This window comes from Cervus canadensis, chromosome X (assembly GCF_019320065.1).
Source record: "Cervus canadensis isolate Bull #8, Minnesota chromosome X, ASM1932006v1, whole genome shotgun sequence".
In the NCBI taxonomy this organism is placed as follows: Eukaryota; Metazoa; Chordata; class Mammalia; order Artiodactyla; family Cervidae; genus Cervus; species Cervus canadensis.
Window position 1 is genome coordinate 95,690,648 of NC_057419.1, and position 19,166 is coordinate 95,709,813.

At 37.1% G+C, this 19,166-nt stretch overlaps 1 protein-coding gene across 1 annotated transcript in view; it reads right to left on the bottom strand.

Moving 5' to 3' along the window:
* Positions 1 to 2,125: 2,125 nt before the first annotated feature.
* The window catches only part of IL1RAPL2 (interleukin 1 receptor accessory protein like 2), a 1,253,914-nt gene continuing 1,236,873 nt past the window's right edge, over positions 2,126 to 19,166 (bottom strand). The window contains exons 10-11 of the mRNA XM_043459580.1: positions 15,831 to 16,001; positions 2,126 to 2,898 (exon numbers count right to left, since the gene is read on the bottom strand). Of these exons, the coding sequence (XP_043315515.1) occupies positions 2,207 to 2,898; positions 15,831 to 16,001 (863 nt within the window). The 3' untranslated portion in view covers positions 2,126 to 2,206. The remainder of the gene's footprint in view (positions 2,899 to 15,830; positions 16,002 to 19,166) is intronic.

Below are 19,166 nucleotides of genomic sequence, written 5' to 3' on the forward strand. Positions count from 1 at the left end.
GCCAACTCAAATTGCTACCCACGTTTAATCATTGTAAATAAAGGAAGCAGAGAGACCCATGTTATATTTTCAGAACTGGCATGCTCAATACAGAACTATTAGTTTAAAAATACCACTGAACGTTCTATTTGAATTAATCTAGACTTCTGTGAAAAATAAAATAATAAAAAGTACAATTGGTCACTTAAACATATACTATTTCATGCAGGTTATTAACTTACTAACTATACATATTATTAAAGAACAATGAGAGTAAATACAACTTTATAACACTTGGCAAACAGTTCAGAATTGATAAATTTCCATTTTGAAATACCTATAGTTTCTACAGAAGGAAAATCACCTTTCTCAGTGGAAAAAAATGTATCTATGAAACACCTATGTGTTGAATATTACTTTTTAAAGGAGCAACTAATTGTCCCAGTGTGAAATGAACATGAATCACTGCTAAGGTTTCATATAATGTTTGTGCATAATGCATTTTTCCGAGCATCTGGATATGGAAAAGCAACAGAAAAACAAGTACTTTGAACAAAACCCATGGATTATAGGGAATCAATAATGTAAAGAAGTTGAAATAATCTAAACATATTACCTAATTAATGTTCTCTTAAACATTTGTGTTTCACAGTTACCAGGACTGGGAAAATTCTAAATTTTTACACACTGTGTACACTTGTCCTTGTTTATATTTGCCCCCAAACATGATTTAAGAACCATATGCAAAAATGCCAGAATGAACCTTAATTAATTGACCCCCACAGTAATCTTTGTGGATAGGACACCAAAGTTCATTGGAAATAGCACAAAGAAGTAATTCACAATAAATACTAGAATCGGGGCACATTCCTTACCGCAAATTCATAAGATTTTAGAATATTCACAGGGATTTTCTGATATGGTACAGTCACAATGTGAGGGTGAAGAAGTTTAGTCTATAAAATATACTCTTTGAAGCACCAAGAATAGAGATACTTCTGAAGGAACCTTGCACACATGGCCAAGTAGATATTGTGTATGTACAAAACAGTTTGTTTCACAACTACATTTCAGGTGAGAATCACTGCAATTGCTTCTCTACCACTAGTAAACTTGAATCATTTAGCACTTCATCTGTGAATATTGTTGTGTCACTTCTGTTCTACTGCTGACACTTGCAGTCAATACTTAAATTCAGACTCCAATGGTGTTGCAAAAAAGGAAGATGTGAGCATCTTCATGTAAAACTTTAGCACTTCATCTGTGAATATTGTTGTGTCACTTCTGTTCTACTGCTGACACTTGCAGTCAATACTTAAATTCAGACTCCAATGGTGTTGCAAAAAAGGAAGATGTGAGCATCTTCATGTAAAACTTATAGCAAATCAAGAGATCATTTGGAAAAAATCCAAATCTGAATTTGTTAGCAAACAATAAAATGCCTAAATTAAAATGTGTTTTCAAATTTGTAAAACTTTGTTAATAGGGTAAAAAGCTGTAAGGTTTGTTCAACATCATCCTAAAAGAGCTAACAGCTTATCTACTCATTTGCTTAAGAAATGCACGTTGTTTACCTACCTACCAGTTTGCCTACAGAAAATGTGCTTGCCTAATAAAACTAAAAGCTGTCATCATGCACTGTTGATTTAGTATACAGAAGTTGTCCATTATGTTGAAGAAGTTCTAAACGTGTCCACCACATTTTTTTCTTAACTGATCTTCCTCTACATACAATCTTCCAATCGGGATGTCTCAACACTTCTTTCTTGATAATTCCTGATTTTCAGTTACTCTATAGAAGTTCTTGGTTCCTCTTAAACTTAGTTCAGAATTTTCAAATTCAATTAAAGTCTTTAAGTTTTCCTTCTTTCAAATACTATGTGAATACTGAAATATTCATAAATATGTGGAACATAGCTTACCTACCAAACTTGCAGTCTAAGTACTATCATAAAATCTACTCTAAAACAATAGAATTTAAAACTGTTTTCTTTTAAGGAAGAAATAAAAACTGTACATTGGAACAAGTTACTATACTACAAAAGCAGGTCCTTCTATCCCCCCACTATTCTGGAAATGTGAACAAAAATTAGATACAAAAGTGATTTCTGTGCGGTTTTCTTTGAACACTTTTTCAGCACCTCAATGTTATTAGGTGTACTTTTTGCTTGGTATAGGAGAAATTTTGTATGCACACATAGCTGTTCAGGGGACCTCAGATTTTCCACTACCAAATATCACTGGTGAAGCTAAGCTCTTTGGGTGATAAAGGTAACAGGGAACTGTTCCTATGAACAGTATCTTTCAGGGCATTGTTAAGGGGTAGCTGTCCATTGAGTAGTGTCAGAGGCAGGTTACAATAAGTGTGGTGGTTGCCTAAGGAAGGTACTGGCAAGGTGGTGGTTGGCATCTCCTGTTTATAACCTCTGCAACAATGCCTCATTTGCATTGAATCTGAATGGTGGAAATCTGGGAGATCAGCTTGAGATGACACCAGAGAGGCCGAGGTACTGGTCATGGCAATAGAGGGTATAGGCTGGAGCTCTCCAAAAAGTCCTTGTTCTGCTGAGTCCAGAACATGGCACCGAGAAAGCATTTCTTTTTTCTTGGTGGGCATTTCATATATTAAGTGCTTCCAAAACTTTGAATTTAATTTGCTGCTCTTGGGTCCCTTCCACTTGATCAGGGACAGAAATTTGATGCTGCGTTTTAGTGATTCCACCTCCTGGCAATTCACCTTTCCTTTTAATTCTGTACATTCAATCAAAATCACTTTGATTTCTCCACTGACTAGCATGGTATGGAGTCTGCTTTCCAATTCGAAAATACTCCATCCTCGTCTGAGAATATAGTCTGGAGTTAGCACGATAATAAGTCTTCTGCTTTGCTCAACACATCTTGTGAGATCTTCAACGTAGGCTACAAATCACAGAAAGAGAGAAAGAGTAAAACAAAGACATTTCCAGTCTTTAAAGCAGTAGGTTTGCATTCTAGTATAGCAAAGACCCAGTCTTTCACTAAGGTACATCACCTTTTCTTTTCTTGTATTGCACACTCAGAAAGCTCAATGCCTAAAAAAAAAATTCTAATACATTTATTTCCCCTCACCATTACTTACAGTGTTTTAGCTAATATAAACTGACTTCTTCAGAGCTTAGGTGTATTTCAGTTATTTTTATTTACTGAATCATTTAATTCCAGACAAGCCTTCGGGCTAGTACTCTAAGTGAACAATCAGCGGGTTGATGAAGAGAGAAATGGAGCCTTTTAATGAAGGTCACTGTATTTATGGGTTTGGTTTGCTTTTCCTCCAGTTTCCAACTACTAAACAAGTAGGGGGGGGTCTATGTACATAATTTATATATATTAAATTATACTTCAAAGATAATTATGAGAGAGATGGTGAAAAATCTCTTCTAAAATCATAGCTTGTTTCTCAGAATATCTTCTGTTATTTGCAACCTTAGGTTCTCCATTTTGTTCTTCAAACCTGGAGATAGGGAAGTGGTGTGTGTGTGCCCATGAGTTTAATTTGAACCAGCTGCTCTTTGTTCAGAGGAGGAGTGAGGGGTGGAGCTGGAGAATGGGGGATGGTGTGGAATGAACGGTATAAGAGGAGGAGTCTATCAACTGAGAAGTCTTTGCTCTACTTTGTGGGAAAACTCTGAAAGTAAGGTAAATAAGTTATGGTCTTTTCCTAGTAGAAAAGCACTCAACTAACTCTAGGTTTGTTTATCCCATGGAATAATCCTTTTGCAACCAGGCTTCCCAAAGCCTTATCCGCCAAAAAGGGAAACACACACATGTGTTAACAAATGGAGACTTGGACACAGGTGCTGTAACAGTGAGCTGTCTTTACTAAGCAGAGCACAAGGCCTTGTCTCATGTACAGTGCCCTCTAGCAGAAGCAGTGCTTACAGAAGCATAGCAACATTTGTCACTACAGATCTGCCCAAGGTTACAGACTGCTTTCAGGGTGTCACGTCCAGTACATAGTGTGGGGCCACCAAGCAGCTCAGTACAAGTCATTTGAAAAGAGAAACTTATTTTACAAATGCATATTTTTACAGATGATTTCTCTTTCCCAGGGTTTTATTTCTACCGTTTGGCAGCAAGAACACTTTCACAAGTGAAAAAGAGCAAACTCTCTCTACACCCTACAGATAAACAACTTTTTGAGAGGTACACAGAGAATTGCCCATTTAACAAATTGTCGTTAACTGCTGTTTTGCTTTTTACTTAATACATTTCAGTAGTTTCTCACGCACTAGTTACAGAGACTGTATCTGAGGTGATAAGGCAACTTCTAAGTGGGGAGGGAACCCCTTAAAGAATTTTATTAAAATTAACCCCTTCAGAATTTTATTTTAGAGGTTATGTTTAAAATAAACAGCATTGAAATCTGCAAAAAGTAAAAATGAAGACAAAAACATCACACAAGTAGCAATGGGGAATTTATCACTGTCATTTAGAGAACTGGTGAAACAGAATGGAAGGAAAGGTAGAAAGTTTCAATAGAGTGGAAAAATATTATCCCAATGTATCAACAGCTCTGACTCTTCATTTTCTTCCTTTCTTTCTGCTCCCAAAAAGAAAGAAGTTATGTGGGAAGCTTCATCATTAGAAGTTGAATCTGTAAGATACAGTAAAATAAACTATCATGCATCTTTCCCATTATTCTTTTCACCTTTCCTCCAAACAAAACAAAAACCCAAGCCAGAATCATGGTATAAGTGCAGGAGTACATGAAAACACAATTTTACCAGATTATGTATGAGTTAATTATTATTTTTACAGAAGAATTCTTTACAAAATGATTTACTGAGAGGTTATCCCAAGTAGTATTCTTCCCTCATTAATTGTTGCTTTACATTTAATTCTTAAAATTTTATCTGTACAAACTTTGTCATGAGCACATTTGTCAGAGAAATGATACCTATATGAACAACACTATTTCTATGTTTTGGGATGTAGCTTAATTTACTTTTTACCTATACTTTAAAAAACAAAAGGTACAGCTATACAGATTTCTATCTACTTAAAGAAAATGACAACTCAAGCGTTCACAGTTACAAGAGAAACAGTACACACACACACTAATAAATTTGATTGGGATGTCATAGGCTTTGACTTTGGGCTTCCCAGGTGGCTCAGTGGTAAAGAACCTGCCTGCCAATGCAGGAGACGCAAGAGATGGGGGTTCAATCCCTGGGTCAGGAAGATCCCCTAGAGAAGGAAACGGCAACCTACTCTAGTATTCTTGCCTGGACAATCCCATGGACAGAGGAGCCTGGGGGGCTACGGTCCAGGGGGTCGCAAAGAGTCCCCAGAAATGACTGAGCACACTTGTACACACACACAGGCTTTGGCTTTATTATCCTTTTTCTCTATTGGGGGAGGGAACAGAATACAATTTTTGCCCCATTAATATGGTTCTCCCCCTTTACTTGTCTATTACACTTTGCCATTTGACAGTTAAGCAGAATGCAACATTTAGGGTTTGAGGGGCTTCTTAGAGATTAATTAGGCAGAATTAGCATTTGCCCTCAGAGGGAATGCCTGTCAAGATGAATCCCACTACACTCAGCTGCACAGGGTGTGAGCGTTGAAGGGAGCCTTGGAGAGAGGGAGTGGTCCCTTTCTCCAGCATACTACACTGGCTCTGCTTATCCTGGCAAAGCCTAGTGGAGAGTTGAGGCAACCATCCAGATAATTCCAGCTGAAAACCTGCTCTGGAAGAAAAAAAGGTCTGAATTATCCTGGTTTGCCCTATATATACATTAATCATATGCACTGGAGTCAGTCAGTCAGTACATCTAAATTTTCCCTGGGTAGATACAGCCCAAGTGTCCCAAGGAAAACACAAGCCACTTTCTTGGGCCCCGAATTTCGTGTTCCATTTCACTTGGTGAAAAACCAAGTGGAAGTTTTCAGATGTGAAGCCCACATTTCACTTCTTGGGATGCTGATCAGTGGCTGGGCAGCAATCTCAATATTTGAAAGCAGTTGGGGAGGTGCCTCTAAGAGCTGTCTGGCTCTAAGGAAAAGGAGGAGAAACTGGGCCCTCACTTCCATATTCTGGCTTGCTCTCTGTTTTTCTCTCTATGTTTTTTCTTTTTCTCACCCCTTTGCTCCTCTTTCTTTCTCCCTTTCATTTTTTTTTCTTTTCCTGTCCTGTCTCTCCTGTCCTTTTACCTCCCTCTTTGCTTTCTTTCTCACTTCCCCTTCTTTTTTTTTTTTAATTTTTATTTATTTTTTTGTCATACATTGATATGAATCAGCCATAGATTTACACGTATTCCCCATCACTCACTTCCCCTTCTTATTCTCCCTTCCTCTTCTGCTTACCTCTCTTTGCCCTGTTTCTCCCTTCCTTCCTAAATTTTTGCTTTCTGTATCTTTGTTTTTGGAAAAAACAAACAAGGAACTAGACATCATGAAAGGAATACTAAATTAGCAAGGGACCCAACAGGTAGAGTTAACAATATTTTTTACTTGCTAATCTTTATCCAGGGAGTTGTTGCTGGCTCCTATGCAGCAAGTGCACAAAAGAATTTTCCCCAACCCCTGGAGTTGCATGTCTGCATCCAATGACTGTGAATTGGAGCCTGATCCATTAGGACCATGTCCTGTTTTTGTATCGCTTGTGAGCTAAGAATGATTTTTTAAAACATTTTACAGGGTTTAAAAAAATAAGAATATTATGCAACAGAGACCATATATGACCCACAAAGCCTAAAATATTTATTCTCTGAACCTTTACAGAGAAAGGTTGCCACCCCTAAATTAGAGACCAATCAGGATGTTTAGGTTTGGAAAAGTTCCAAATAAACTAAGCAGAAAACAGGTATCAAATTAAAGCATTGCTGGTCCACAGCTAGAGTAGTCCCTGACAGGCAGTGGTGTTTGCCATGGTAGGGCTGTGGTTTTGTGTTAGACATGTTAGAATCCTTCAGGAGCTATTTTAAAAAGTTTCTTACCATGAAGAGATAATAATTTTTTTTCTAAATTCCTAAATTCGCAGCACACATGAATACTTACTAAATCTTGCCCTGACTTGTTCAGGCAAATTTAGCAACCAAGTAGCAGGAATCCCTTAAAAGACTATTTTTTTCCACATAAAAATATAAAACATCCCTTAAATGAAAGGACATTAAGTTATTTCTTTGCAAATTTTGAAATAACTTAACAATAACAGAGTAAACTATGGGTGGTTGTGTCTGACAGCCTTCTGCTTAAACAAGGCTATGAAACTACACTAGATATGAAACAAAGCTATTACACTTAACATATTTGTGATCTTCACAATTTTGTAAAGAAAAAAATAGGCAGTTGTATAAACCAAAATTCCAGTGTATTTAAAAAAGTAGCATTCAATCTACAAAAGTGACTTGAAAACAGGACACTTATAATCAAAGCAAAAAAGCAAACTGAAAGGAGAAATAAAAGTACGAAATAGAATCAGGAAGAATATAACGGCAGCCCCAAGAAGTTTCTTCTAATGGGGTGTGTATACTTTCCCCAAAGATCTCAGTACTCCTAAATGCCAGGCTTTAAATCTACTGTGGATATAGGCAGAAGCACAAGAAGAAATCACTCTTATGCATAAATTTCCATGTGGTCTTGCTACTACCTACTAACCATTTGATTTATCAAACTAATTAATTATGAATTATTTTTGTGTTGACACTGCTGCTTATGTCAGAATCATTATCAGGGGTAGTAGGCATATTAAAAATTAAAAGACAAATACTTAGTCTGTAGGTAAAAGCATAATTTATTACTTTGTCAGGTTCAAATAATAGAATCTTGGTAGGCTTATACTCACAGCTATGTATATCCAAAATCAGTTAAACAGACAAATCATTAGGGTGAGATAGTATGGGTCAAAATTGATAATATTCTACTAATTTTAGTGACTATTACATAACAAATAGCCATCAGCAATTATATTTATTAAACCTATAGATTCATATATCAAAACTTAAAAACAAGACGGTTTCTGACTGTGATTGAGATGGATCTACTCCTATAACTGGTGGGGAGAAACCAGCAAAAATAATACAGGTTTCACATGTATCAAAGAAAAAAATGTATTATTCAGCACTATATATTTGGAAAAAGTTATTAGACCTCTGGTATAAACAGAGGCATACAGTGAGCTACTTTATAATGTAGTCTCACTGAAAATACTACCTGCATTTAAAATAATGATGCTTAATACTAACTTATTGAAAGAGTTACACAGGTTGACAACCTCACTCTTTATCTTGGCTGATGTGAAAGCTTTCAGGTCTTGCTTCTGCCTCTGGCAGATGTAAGAATCTGTCTGTGTTGTCTGCCACAGAGATTGAGGCTACAATTTTTTTTATTTAGCCAGGTGTGTGTGAGGCGAGCAGGGGGCTTTCTAAACAGTGTGTAATATTACTCGCCCTACAAAAACCTTCCCTGCCCCCTCCTCCAAGTCCTTGACTTGATAGCTCATAGTTCACAGGGATAAAATTATTTTTGGCAGGATTTTTGTTTTCTATTGACTATTGTAAGGGTTCTAATTGATTCTGATTAATAAGCTGATCAACGGTTAACATGGATTTGTTGAGTCTTTGTGAATGCAGGAAACCATGATTTATTTAGTTTTGACTTTGGAAACTGCATTTTTGGTAATGAACCCTTTGCTTTTGCGTTTCATCAATGGATGGACAGGAAGGCATGATGGTGGGCAGAATCTACTCTGGAATGTTGTCCATATTTCTGAATTCTTTCACTTTCCTCTTTACTTCTTCACTGAGAATAGAGGTAGGTAATAGAACACATTCAGAGAATACTGAAAGAAAGAAAATGTGGAGAGTAGCAAACAAAGAGAGTCTGCAAAATGTCCTTCCCCTCCTCCTTTTCTCTTTTAACCTCATGCCCTAAAATCTGTAGATTTGTCATTCTAATCAGTGCAATCTTGATAAATATGGAACAAGACAACTTGTTGCTTATATAGTATTTTCTGTGGTTCCTTTGGTACTTAAGACAATTTTATCTTGGTCTTCAACTCTTTTTTAAGGTGTCTGTTGTCTGTGCTTCCCCAAAAGTAGATGCTCTGTTTGAAATGCTACACAACAGAGGCTTCCTTTACCTCAAACTTTGAATGAGAAACCTCAGTCCATTGACCACAGTATTTTGCTGGTCATTTTGGATACAGTTTACAGTTCCCTCTCTATAGACTCTAATATGAAGGGGTTGGTGGGCATATATAATTTTATTCCATGTGAGTAAATTGTATACAATGTGTTAAATTTCCATGATTGTGCATTTCACCCCTGCCTCACACTTTTTAGGTCACAGACGTCAGATTGCCTGGAAAAGGATTTTATTACTCCCCAAGGACAATTTACTTGAATGATGTCCAATATGTCCAACTATTAGAGAAACTATTGGCAATGAATAGCTACAGATCCATGTACAAAATTTTTTTTGCATGCCTTACTTCAGAAGCGACTAGGGATCATCTGACACCAGATGTATTCTCCAGTCATTTGTCATTTCAATGTCAGCACAATCACATGGCCATTAAAGAACTGAATATTAGAATAGTGAGGAAGGTCTAGCAAATGCAAGAATGTAATCAGACATAAGAATTTCTACCTTAAATTATTGAAGGAGTCCTAGGATTCTTGACTGAGAAAAACAGAAAATTGAGCATGAAAAAAAATGGAAAGACAATTTGATATTTGAAGCCAAATTCATAAATATAATTTCAACAGACATGGCTGATCAACCACATGCATGATAATATTTTTCATTCACTATGTCTTTCTCTGGTGAAATAATGCAGGAATAACTCACACAGAGATCCCCATAGTCTTCCTATGGATAGAAGAGGAAACTGAGCTAAAAACTTTTGAAAGGCTTTTTTCTCTTTCATGTCCACTTAATCATCTATAGATTTTTCTAAAGCTTCAGCCAGAACTAGCTCAGTTTATAATTGTTTTTTAAGTATTTCACATGCACTCTTAAGGATCCTGCTCATTTTCTCTTAAAAGGCAAACAAAAACTACAGGATTTGGTTGCTTCTACTTTCAGTCTTAGAGTGCTATTTTCTCCATTTGGTCAGTTGAAAAACTTTTATATTTTTATGTTTTATAATCTCTGCAGAAACACTGAGATAAGATGGACTCAAAAGCCTAAATGGTACTCATCCAAAAATGTCCCCAATCTCAGAATCTCAACTGCACAGCTGGGTTCTGTTGGTCACATGTCAGCTTCAGAGCACATCTGTTCATTCCTAAAGGATCCACTAGGCCCCATGAACACAATGTGCTCTGTGTATAGTACTTTACACCACAAAACCCAGCAGCTGCACGGGTGAGAAAATCTCTACTTCTCAAGTTTGTGTCTCTAGGCAGTTTGAGTAGGGTGTTTTCTATCTGGCCTTCTTTTGGTTGCCTGTCACTTCTGACATTCAGATGCCTGTTGGCAGCAAAGTTGCTTTTGCTATTCTACTACAGATGTTTCTAGCCTGGGAAGAGACAGACCAAACTTTTACTGGAAAGTAGGAATTCTTGCCACATTCAGGCACCAAACCTGAGAAAACATAAGGAAGATTCTGGCTACAGGCTCAAGAATGGAAAGGTAGGTCGCTGCCAGGAAAATAATGTCCAGATCTAAAGACTTCTAGTTTTAGCATTTAGGAAAAATATTTGTGTCAGTTTTTCCCATCTGTGATGGTTCATGATGGCCAAAGGACACTTCCCGAATAGGGCATGCAAGGAGGGTACAATTACATACCCTTCACCTTGGAAAGTGACATCTTTACATTAGAGCTTTCTGAGAACTCATGGTCACATGTGTGGGTGGTGGGGAGGAGAGGGGGAGGGGGAGGGGGACATAAGGTAAGGGAGACACATTTATGTACTTTTGAAACTGTATGCATTGGAGAGATTTGTGTGTTGATGAGGTTGAGTTGAAATACCATGAGAGTGGTGAAAAAGAAACTGAAGATACATAAAAAATGAAGGTGTTAAACATGAATGGGTTTATTTAAAATATTTCATTAGTTTGATTCATAGAAAATTATTGTTGTAGGTCAAGAATGATATTATGAAGTCTGCTTTTACAATCCTCAAAGGCCTCACTGCTAGTTTTTAGAGGAAGGAGCAGTCTTGGGTCAACATGTTTTAAATGAGATGTGAGGGACAAACACAGCTTATAATATTGTAACTAGTGCCCCCCCACAGGAATGTGTCTATATTTATATAGCATAACCTGTTAAATCTGTACCAATGGCTGCGACTACAGACCATAGAAGCTTCTTTAATAACACATATACACTAAGTCCAAAATGTTCTACTCTGTCATTCATGTGTAAATCAAGTATATTATTCATATACTTCATTGACTTCCTGAATGCGTGCTAAAAATGCCAAGGAAAAACTCGTTAATCGTGACACAGTGACTGCTCAGCCAGCTCTGAAATGTTGATGGAAAGGAAAAATTGTCAAAGGGCCTTTTTAAGAACTTCTGCAGGTTACACTCACAAATCGGAATTCAGAGAACATGAATTTTCTTATTCAGGAAGGAAGGATTAAAATCAAACACCCTCCAGTGGTTGCATCTGAAAACTGCATAGTTGTCTTTTACTTGTAAAAGCAGCTTTCCTGTGTACCATTGAGTACCCAGGATCCAACTCCCTGCTTAGTTTAATTGTTGTATCATCTCAAAAAATTAAAATGATCTTATACGGACTATAAAATCCCTCTTCATCCTAACAACATCATCTTGGGTATTTTTATATTAAGTTCTTTAAATGCTAGGATAAATAAGGCATCAACCTCCTATTATCCCTTATGCTGTGTATTACAGTCCTCAATTAAAATCTTGTACTTTCATGCTAGGAAATACGACTTGTATAAGCCTCACATCCCATGGTCAAGGAGGACATTCAGGCCTGTCTATGATACACCAAAACAACTAATCAATTTCGCCAATCAACCAGCTGACTCTGTGAGGTATAAAATATTCTACCACCTGTTTGGCTAAATTGATACAGCATGTTGATTCAATTGACCTGTCAAGTCATCAAAATAAACAAAGAATGAAGAAAACACAATTTGCAGATATATCTCTCTTGCTCTCATGATCTCACTCTGGGTCTCATGGGTCTCATGCTGACCCATGCACACTAGGTACTGCTTTATATAATAAGCAAGTGTCCTCTATTGAGTCTCAGGTAAAGAGGCTCACCTTTGTTCCAAGTTGTCCCTATTTCTTTTCCTGATGTGCACAATGTTGAAGTATTGCTTTCTGGGTCAGAAGAAAGATAATCAAAGTTGACATGTTCAGACATGAAGGGTGACATTTTTAAGTCACTTAGTGGGGTTGATAAAGACTGTCTATTGTGTTGCCAACAAATTTGTAATACAATAAAGCAGAAATTGAATCCACACTGAATCCTACTGAAGGTGACTTGACATAGAATATAAATTCCACTTTGGTAATGCTATTATCTGAATACAACTTAGGACACCATCTAAAAATTGATGTTGCAGAATTTTGATAGTTAATGAGATGCTCTTGGCAAAAAATGCAAAAAATACATAGTAATCTAATGAATTAAACAAAAAATACTAAAGGGATATTTTTGATGTTTCACTAATGATCAGCCTCAACCTCTTGTAGATGTTCTTTCTAAAATCTGAGAAAAATACACATTAGGACTGAGACTATTCCTATGAATTACATTTTCTTTCAGCAGAAAGCTTCTTTTTAGCTTTCTTATTCACTTGTTTAAAAGGCCTTTCAGATACTGTCATGCAAATATTAAAACTTTTATTTCATTTCCTCTTGTCTTAAACTAACACTATTAAAACAAAATCAGCAAGCATCTATTTAGCATCTACTGAGCTCAGGCATTTTGTTAGATTATAACAGGGGTATGTAGATGAATGAGAGACAGTCCCTGCCCTCATGGAGCTTACAATCTCACTGAGAAGATAAGACATACATATAGGTATAAAGCTATATACAAAAATAATACAAAATATCACAGGAATACAAAATTTATAGTCAAGCAAGTGATTATACCCTATGTACTCTAGAGTTAGAGAAATCATTATGGAGTTTTCACAGAGGCAGTGATATGGAGAGGATAAATAGGATTTATAAAGGTATAGAAGACTAACATGAACAAAAGCATTGCAAGGACATACAATGTACATGAAAGGCATAGTTTAGCTAGAGTATGGGAATGGGTAAGGGAAATTGGTAAGGGAAATGAGTAAGGAATGGGTAAGGGAAATGGTAGGAGAAAAAATTAGGAGATAAATCTGGGCTGGCACTAGACTGTAGAAGTGTTTAGCTAAGGGTTAGTAGATTTAATCCTGTAAGAAATGGTGAAGTATTATTGAATAGGGGAGAGACATGATGAAGGAGGTATACATATTAGTGGGACTAGATGGATGAGAGGAAAAATAGGGAAGGCAAAGAGTAATAGGCATGGAGGAATGAGTTGATTAGGGCCTATACTAGAATGGTGGAAGTGATCATGGAAAAGATACAAATGGACACTGGATTTGGGGGAGAGATACCAAAGAATCAAAAATGACTCTGAGGTATCAGCATGTTCCCTGGGGCTCAATCAATGTAGAACTGGCATTTCAAGTCATAAAAATGAAGGAAATTACAGAAAGAAAAGAGGTGAGGACCAAGGTAAGAAATCTGAGGAAGTCTTACATTTGTTGAAAGTAGTGTACCAGTAAATATTGTCTGGTTTCTTCCTATGAATGTGTAAGTGTGCATACTCACGTGAAAACCCAGACATATACAGAAGTATATGCAAGCTGAGAAAAAGTGATGAACAACCAAAACTCAGTTGTTTCAATTTGTTTCATGCCAGCTAGTGACCATGGTGGATTTCTGATCATTTGAATTAACATTATTGAGGAATAAATAATGAAGAGTGAGAACCAAACAGATCTAGGTTCTAATTCCATCTCTACCGTTTGCCAGCTGACTGATACTGGACTTCTTTCAGGTCTTATTTCCTCATCTGTAAGATGAAGATAATAGTGCCTGTTCTTAAGGATGGAATGAAACAATGTATCTGAAAATATTCTATATACAGTTAAGTACTGAAAATATAAGCTTTTTAATTTTGTTATCCCTTGTATATAAATTACTATGTTCTGATTTGTGGTTACAGTTTAATTTCCTCTTCCCAGGGATGTTCATATATACATGCAAACTAATTCTAGCACTTTTAGTTTCCTGCAATGACATTTTAAGCTCTTTGAGGGTAGGGGCCATATCTTTTCTGTATTTATCTTATACTACCATGTACAATACTCTGTACAATACTCTGAACAGTAAAAGGAAAAAAGCATATTTTTTACTTGAACCTGAATTTATTCTGGAAACTCAAATATAACTTTCAATATGTAGCATAATTGAAAAGTGGCACTCAAGCCCTCCCCATAGTCTGCTGCTGCTGCTGCTAAGTCGCTTCAGTCCTGTCCGACTCTGTGCGACCCCATAGACGGCAGCCCACCAGGCTCTGCCATCCCTGGGATTCTCCAGGCAAGAACACTGGAGTAGGTTGCCATTCCCTTCTCCAGTGCATGAAAGTGAAAAGTGTAAGTGAAGTCGCTCAGTCGTGTCTGACTCTTAGCGACCCCATGGGCTGCAGCCTACCAGGCTCCTCCATCCATGGGATTTTCTAGGCAAGAGTACTGGAGTGCCCCATAGTCTAGAACTCCTCAAAAGGAATTTAAATACACAGTGAGGTGCCATGCCCCATGGTCTAATATACATTTTAAAGTTTTATTTATTTATTTTTTAATTGGAGAATAATTACTTTATAATATTGTGTTGGTTTCTTCCATACGTCAACATGAATCAGCCATAGGTATCTGTATGCCCTCTCCCCCTTGACCTCCCTCCCACCTCCCACCCTATCCCACCCCTCTTGGTTGTCTCCCTGTATCATACAGCAAATTTTCACTGGCTATCTGATTTTACATGTTGTAATATATATATTTCAATGTTACTCTCTAAATTTGTCCCACTTCTCCTTCCCACTCTGTGTCCACAAGTCTGTCCTCTATGTCTGTGTCTCCATTGCTGCCAAGCAGATAGGTTCATCAGTACCATCTTTCTAGATTCCATGTATATGAGTTAATATATGATATTTGTTTTTCTCTTTCTGACTTACTTCACTCTGTATAATATCTACCATATTAGAACTGAGTCAAATACATTCATTTTAATGGCTAAGTAATATTCCATTGTGTACATGTACCACAGTTTCTTTTTCCATTCATCTGTTGATGGACATCTAGGTTGCTTCCATGTGCTAGCTATTGTAAATAGTGCCTGCAGTGAACATTCGGGTACATGTGTCTTTCAGTTATGTTTTTTTTTTTTTTAAGTGGATTTTTCTCTAAATCTGGAAATGAATATCAAGTCTTAAATTCAGAGTTATTAGTGACAATGATTGTAGGTATAAGTAGAAACACAATGACAGAAGGTCAGTTTTGGAACTGAAATGTGTTGAAAATCTGAAATGCAAAAAAAGATCTGACTTATACAATTTTTAAAGGATCTTCATTTTTCTAAGAGCACTAAGGCAATATAGTAAAATGTACAATTAAATCACAATTTTAAAACCATACCTAAAATATAGGTGAGAGTGCCTTTAAAAAAATTTGAATGCTAAAAAGTCATAACACAGGTGTTGGGGAAAATTTTGAATTTAATAAAATCTCCTGTAAGAAAAAAACTAAATACTTGGCTCTGACATTTGAAGTCTCCATATAACTTCTTAAGTGAAACCAAACTTTTAAAATACAAAACTCAAAAGTACTTACTTCCACTTGGGATTAGGTCCCTTTCTGGGATGAATAGTTTATATCCATAGTGTTTTTCCAGCACATCTGGCAGAATTTCAAGAGCAAATTGCTCTTCTTCAGGGTTGTCACAGTCTAAAGTATCTTGGTCCACTTTTGTGTAAGAGAGATACGCATCATATTCCTTGTTGTCTTAGATACAAAGAAAAACAAAAGGGTTGTATGTATGATTAGCAGGTTCTCTTTCAGGACTAAATATCTGTAATAATTAACAGGCTAGAATAAGCAGTATAATTAATAACCATCATTAACAATTAGAAAAAATAAGTCACATGCCATGCCGTAAGAAACCTAGTACATTTCAACACAATCCAGTTATAGTCATGGGATATGAACTGAAATTGCTATGCAATGGGCAACATATAGTTTTGACAGAATAAAAGAGAATTATTTGTAACTTTTGGTGTGAATGATTAGCTCAGTGTGTTTGAATGAAGGACTACGTAGACCAAAGTCATGAATCTTAACTCTTTCTGTGCTGGTTGGCTTGGCTCTGTTACTTGGTCACAGACTATACCTTGTTTGCACAAATATGTGTAAGAGATCCAAAAGAGGCTGGGCTCTGGAGTGTGGAAGATTGAAATAATCTAGCTTCACTCCTGGAGACTCTACTTGAAACAAATGCCATACTTCCAGTTGGTTACTGTCGTCATCCTCATATACAAAATGCAGTTCATTACCAAATATTAGAGACAGCAGCTGGGTTTTATACAAGTGCATTGCCTGTTATTCTTGTTCAATCCACGGTCAACTAATTTGACACAAACTTCCAAAAGAAGCCTTTGTTTAAAAATATACATCCTTCCAATATCGCCAAATTAGGTTTTCCCTTCACCCATTTAGTCAGAGTTAACTGTGCTTTAAGAATGTAATTTTTTCCTCTGTTGCTGTATTGGCTCAGAGCCAGTCTCCCCAAAGAGAAAATGTGCATGTGTATGTATGTGTATACACACACAGAATTTTTCCCTGATTTTATTAATGATTACAGCCACTCAAAGTATTAGTCCCCACTGGTTTTAGAAGGGACACACTGGAAAAGTTATAGTGGTTTTTAAAATTCCCTTATTTATAGAAAAATTTTTAATGTGGTGAGTCTAGATTCATATGGAACTATTAGTATTTATTAAAACTAGTTACTTGCAAATAATTTTAAAAGACCGGAAAACATTTCAGATTTTGTTTCTAAAGCACAGAAATATTTTCCATTAAAACAGACCTGATTAGATTATAGTTAAAACCTGACCAAAATATACTTTACAGAACGAAGCAGCCACTCATTTTCCTTATACCATTAATAATTTGGTTCTAACTGCTGAAAGAGGTATACATGATAGGCACATAAGGAGATATAAATATCCTATGGGTTCCAAGGTGGTTCAGTGGTAAAGAATTTGCCTGCCAGTGTAGGAGACTTGGGTTCAATCCCTGGGTTGAGAAGATTCCCCTGGAGAGGGAAATGGCAACCCACTCCAGTATTCTTGCCTGGAGAATCCTATGGACAGAGGAGCCTTGTGGGCTATGGTCCATGGGGTTGCAAATTGTTGGACATGATTTAGAGACCAAACAAGAACAACAAATACACTATGGTAAGAAGCACACAGGACCCCTTTGACTACTCTAGTGATAACTGAGTCAGGATTATATTGTTCTAATTCTAGTAAAGTTCCAGGCTTCACTACCCCCACATGAAAGGAACCCTGGTTATTTATGTTAAGATGGTGCTTGAAGCCAGGAGGCTTCCCTTTAGCCTGTCCTCTAGCTAGATAAGACTTGTGTGAGCCTTGGTTGAGTTACTTGATTGCTTAGGAACACACACACATGGAGGACTGCCCCAATAGTTGAGATCACTTGGCTTACAAATGAGGCACATTCCACTGTTATGCATAAAACACCACTTGGAAGTGAGAATGTTCACAAGCAATGCTAATGTAAGAACCTCCTGGTAATCCTAGCACCTCTGCCCCTGTTCCAATCAGGCTCAGGATGCACCTGCAGGCCCTTGACTTTCTCCAGCTATAATTACTCACCTGGGACTGAGAGTTGCTGATGATACACAGCTGGAAGAATAAAATAGGCCAAAGGACAAACAGATCCATTTCTATGAGCAGAATGTATTTCATCTTTCTTGATAGATGGTGTTGCTGCCTCAAACTCCATAATGTCAGACTAGACTCTAGTTTCCTCTGACTTTGATAACTCTTAACTTATAAACCTCTTGAAATTCAACTACTTATTAATTCATTCAACAATGTTTTTTGTTGGGCATCTACTATGAGCTAGCCATCCACTATGACTACCTGACTCTTTTACCCATCTGGCCAGAACTTCTAGACTCTTGCCCCATTGCTTGTCCAGACTATGACAATTTGCCCTCCAACTATGCCTAATCTCCATATTCCTGCTCCTGTCCCTATTTGCTTCACCTATACACTAATATAGGTGGTGTTTTTGTTGTTGTTTAGTTGCTAAGCCATGTCCAATTCTTTTGAGACCCTATGGACTGTAGCCCACCAGGCTCCTCTGTCCGTGAGGTTTCCCAGGCAAGAATACTGGAGTGGATTGCCATTTCCTTCTCCGGGGGATCAAGACTTTTTTTTTTCCAGAAAAATATTGCTATATCTCAAGTCAAGTTATGACAAAGAACATGGATGTCTTTGTGTTAACCTTCAACATGTCTGGATAACAAATTGTATATAACATTCTAGAAATACATCATTCTTTGGAAAATGGTTGCTCCTGGTTTCAGTTATGTCCCTTTAAGGTGAACTAAAGGTGAAGAGCTTATGGTAACTGGCAAGAGCAGGAAGAGAGCTCTCAAAGCCACTATGTCAGATGTCCCAGAAGGCCTAGGATGCCAGCTAGTGAGCAAGCAGTGACACAGATGCCACAGTTTAAAAAATGCACTTCAGCTCTATGTAGACAGCCAAGAAAACCTCATGAATAGCCACAGCTGTTGCTCACAAAGAGGAGCAAGACAGATAAAGCAATATCAATGATACGATACGATGCGAATAAAGGTTAACAGCAAATCCTAAAAATTGTTTTAAAACCGAATGGCCATTCAGCAACACCACTTTGTTATGTGAGGCTAATGAGCCTTCCTCTTTATTAAATCATGCTGACTATGCTCATCTGAGAAGCCAGAAAACAGCACAATGCATTATAAAGGAGAGGGCTGGCAGAGTCATCACCATAGGTATGCTATTCCCAAAGAAGAGAGAAGTTATGATGAAGGGAACCAAACTGTCTGTGGAAGAATTTTTCTGTTGTCACACTGTCCTTCCCATTTTAATCCTG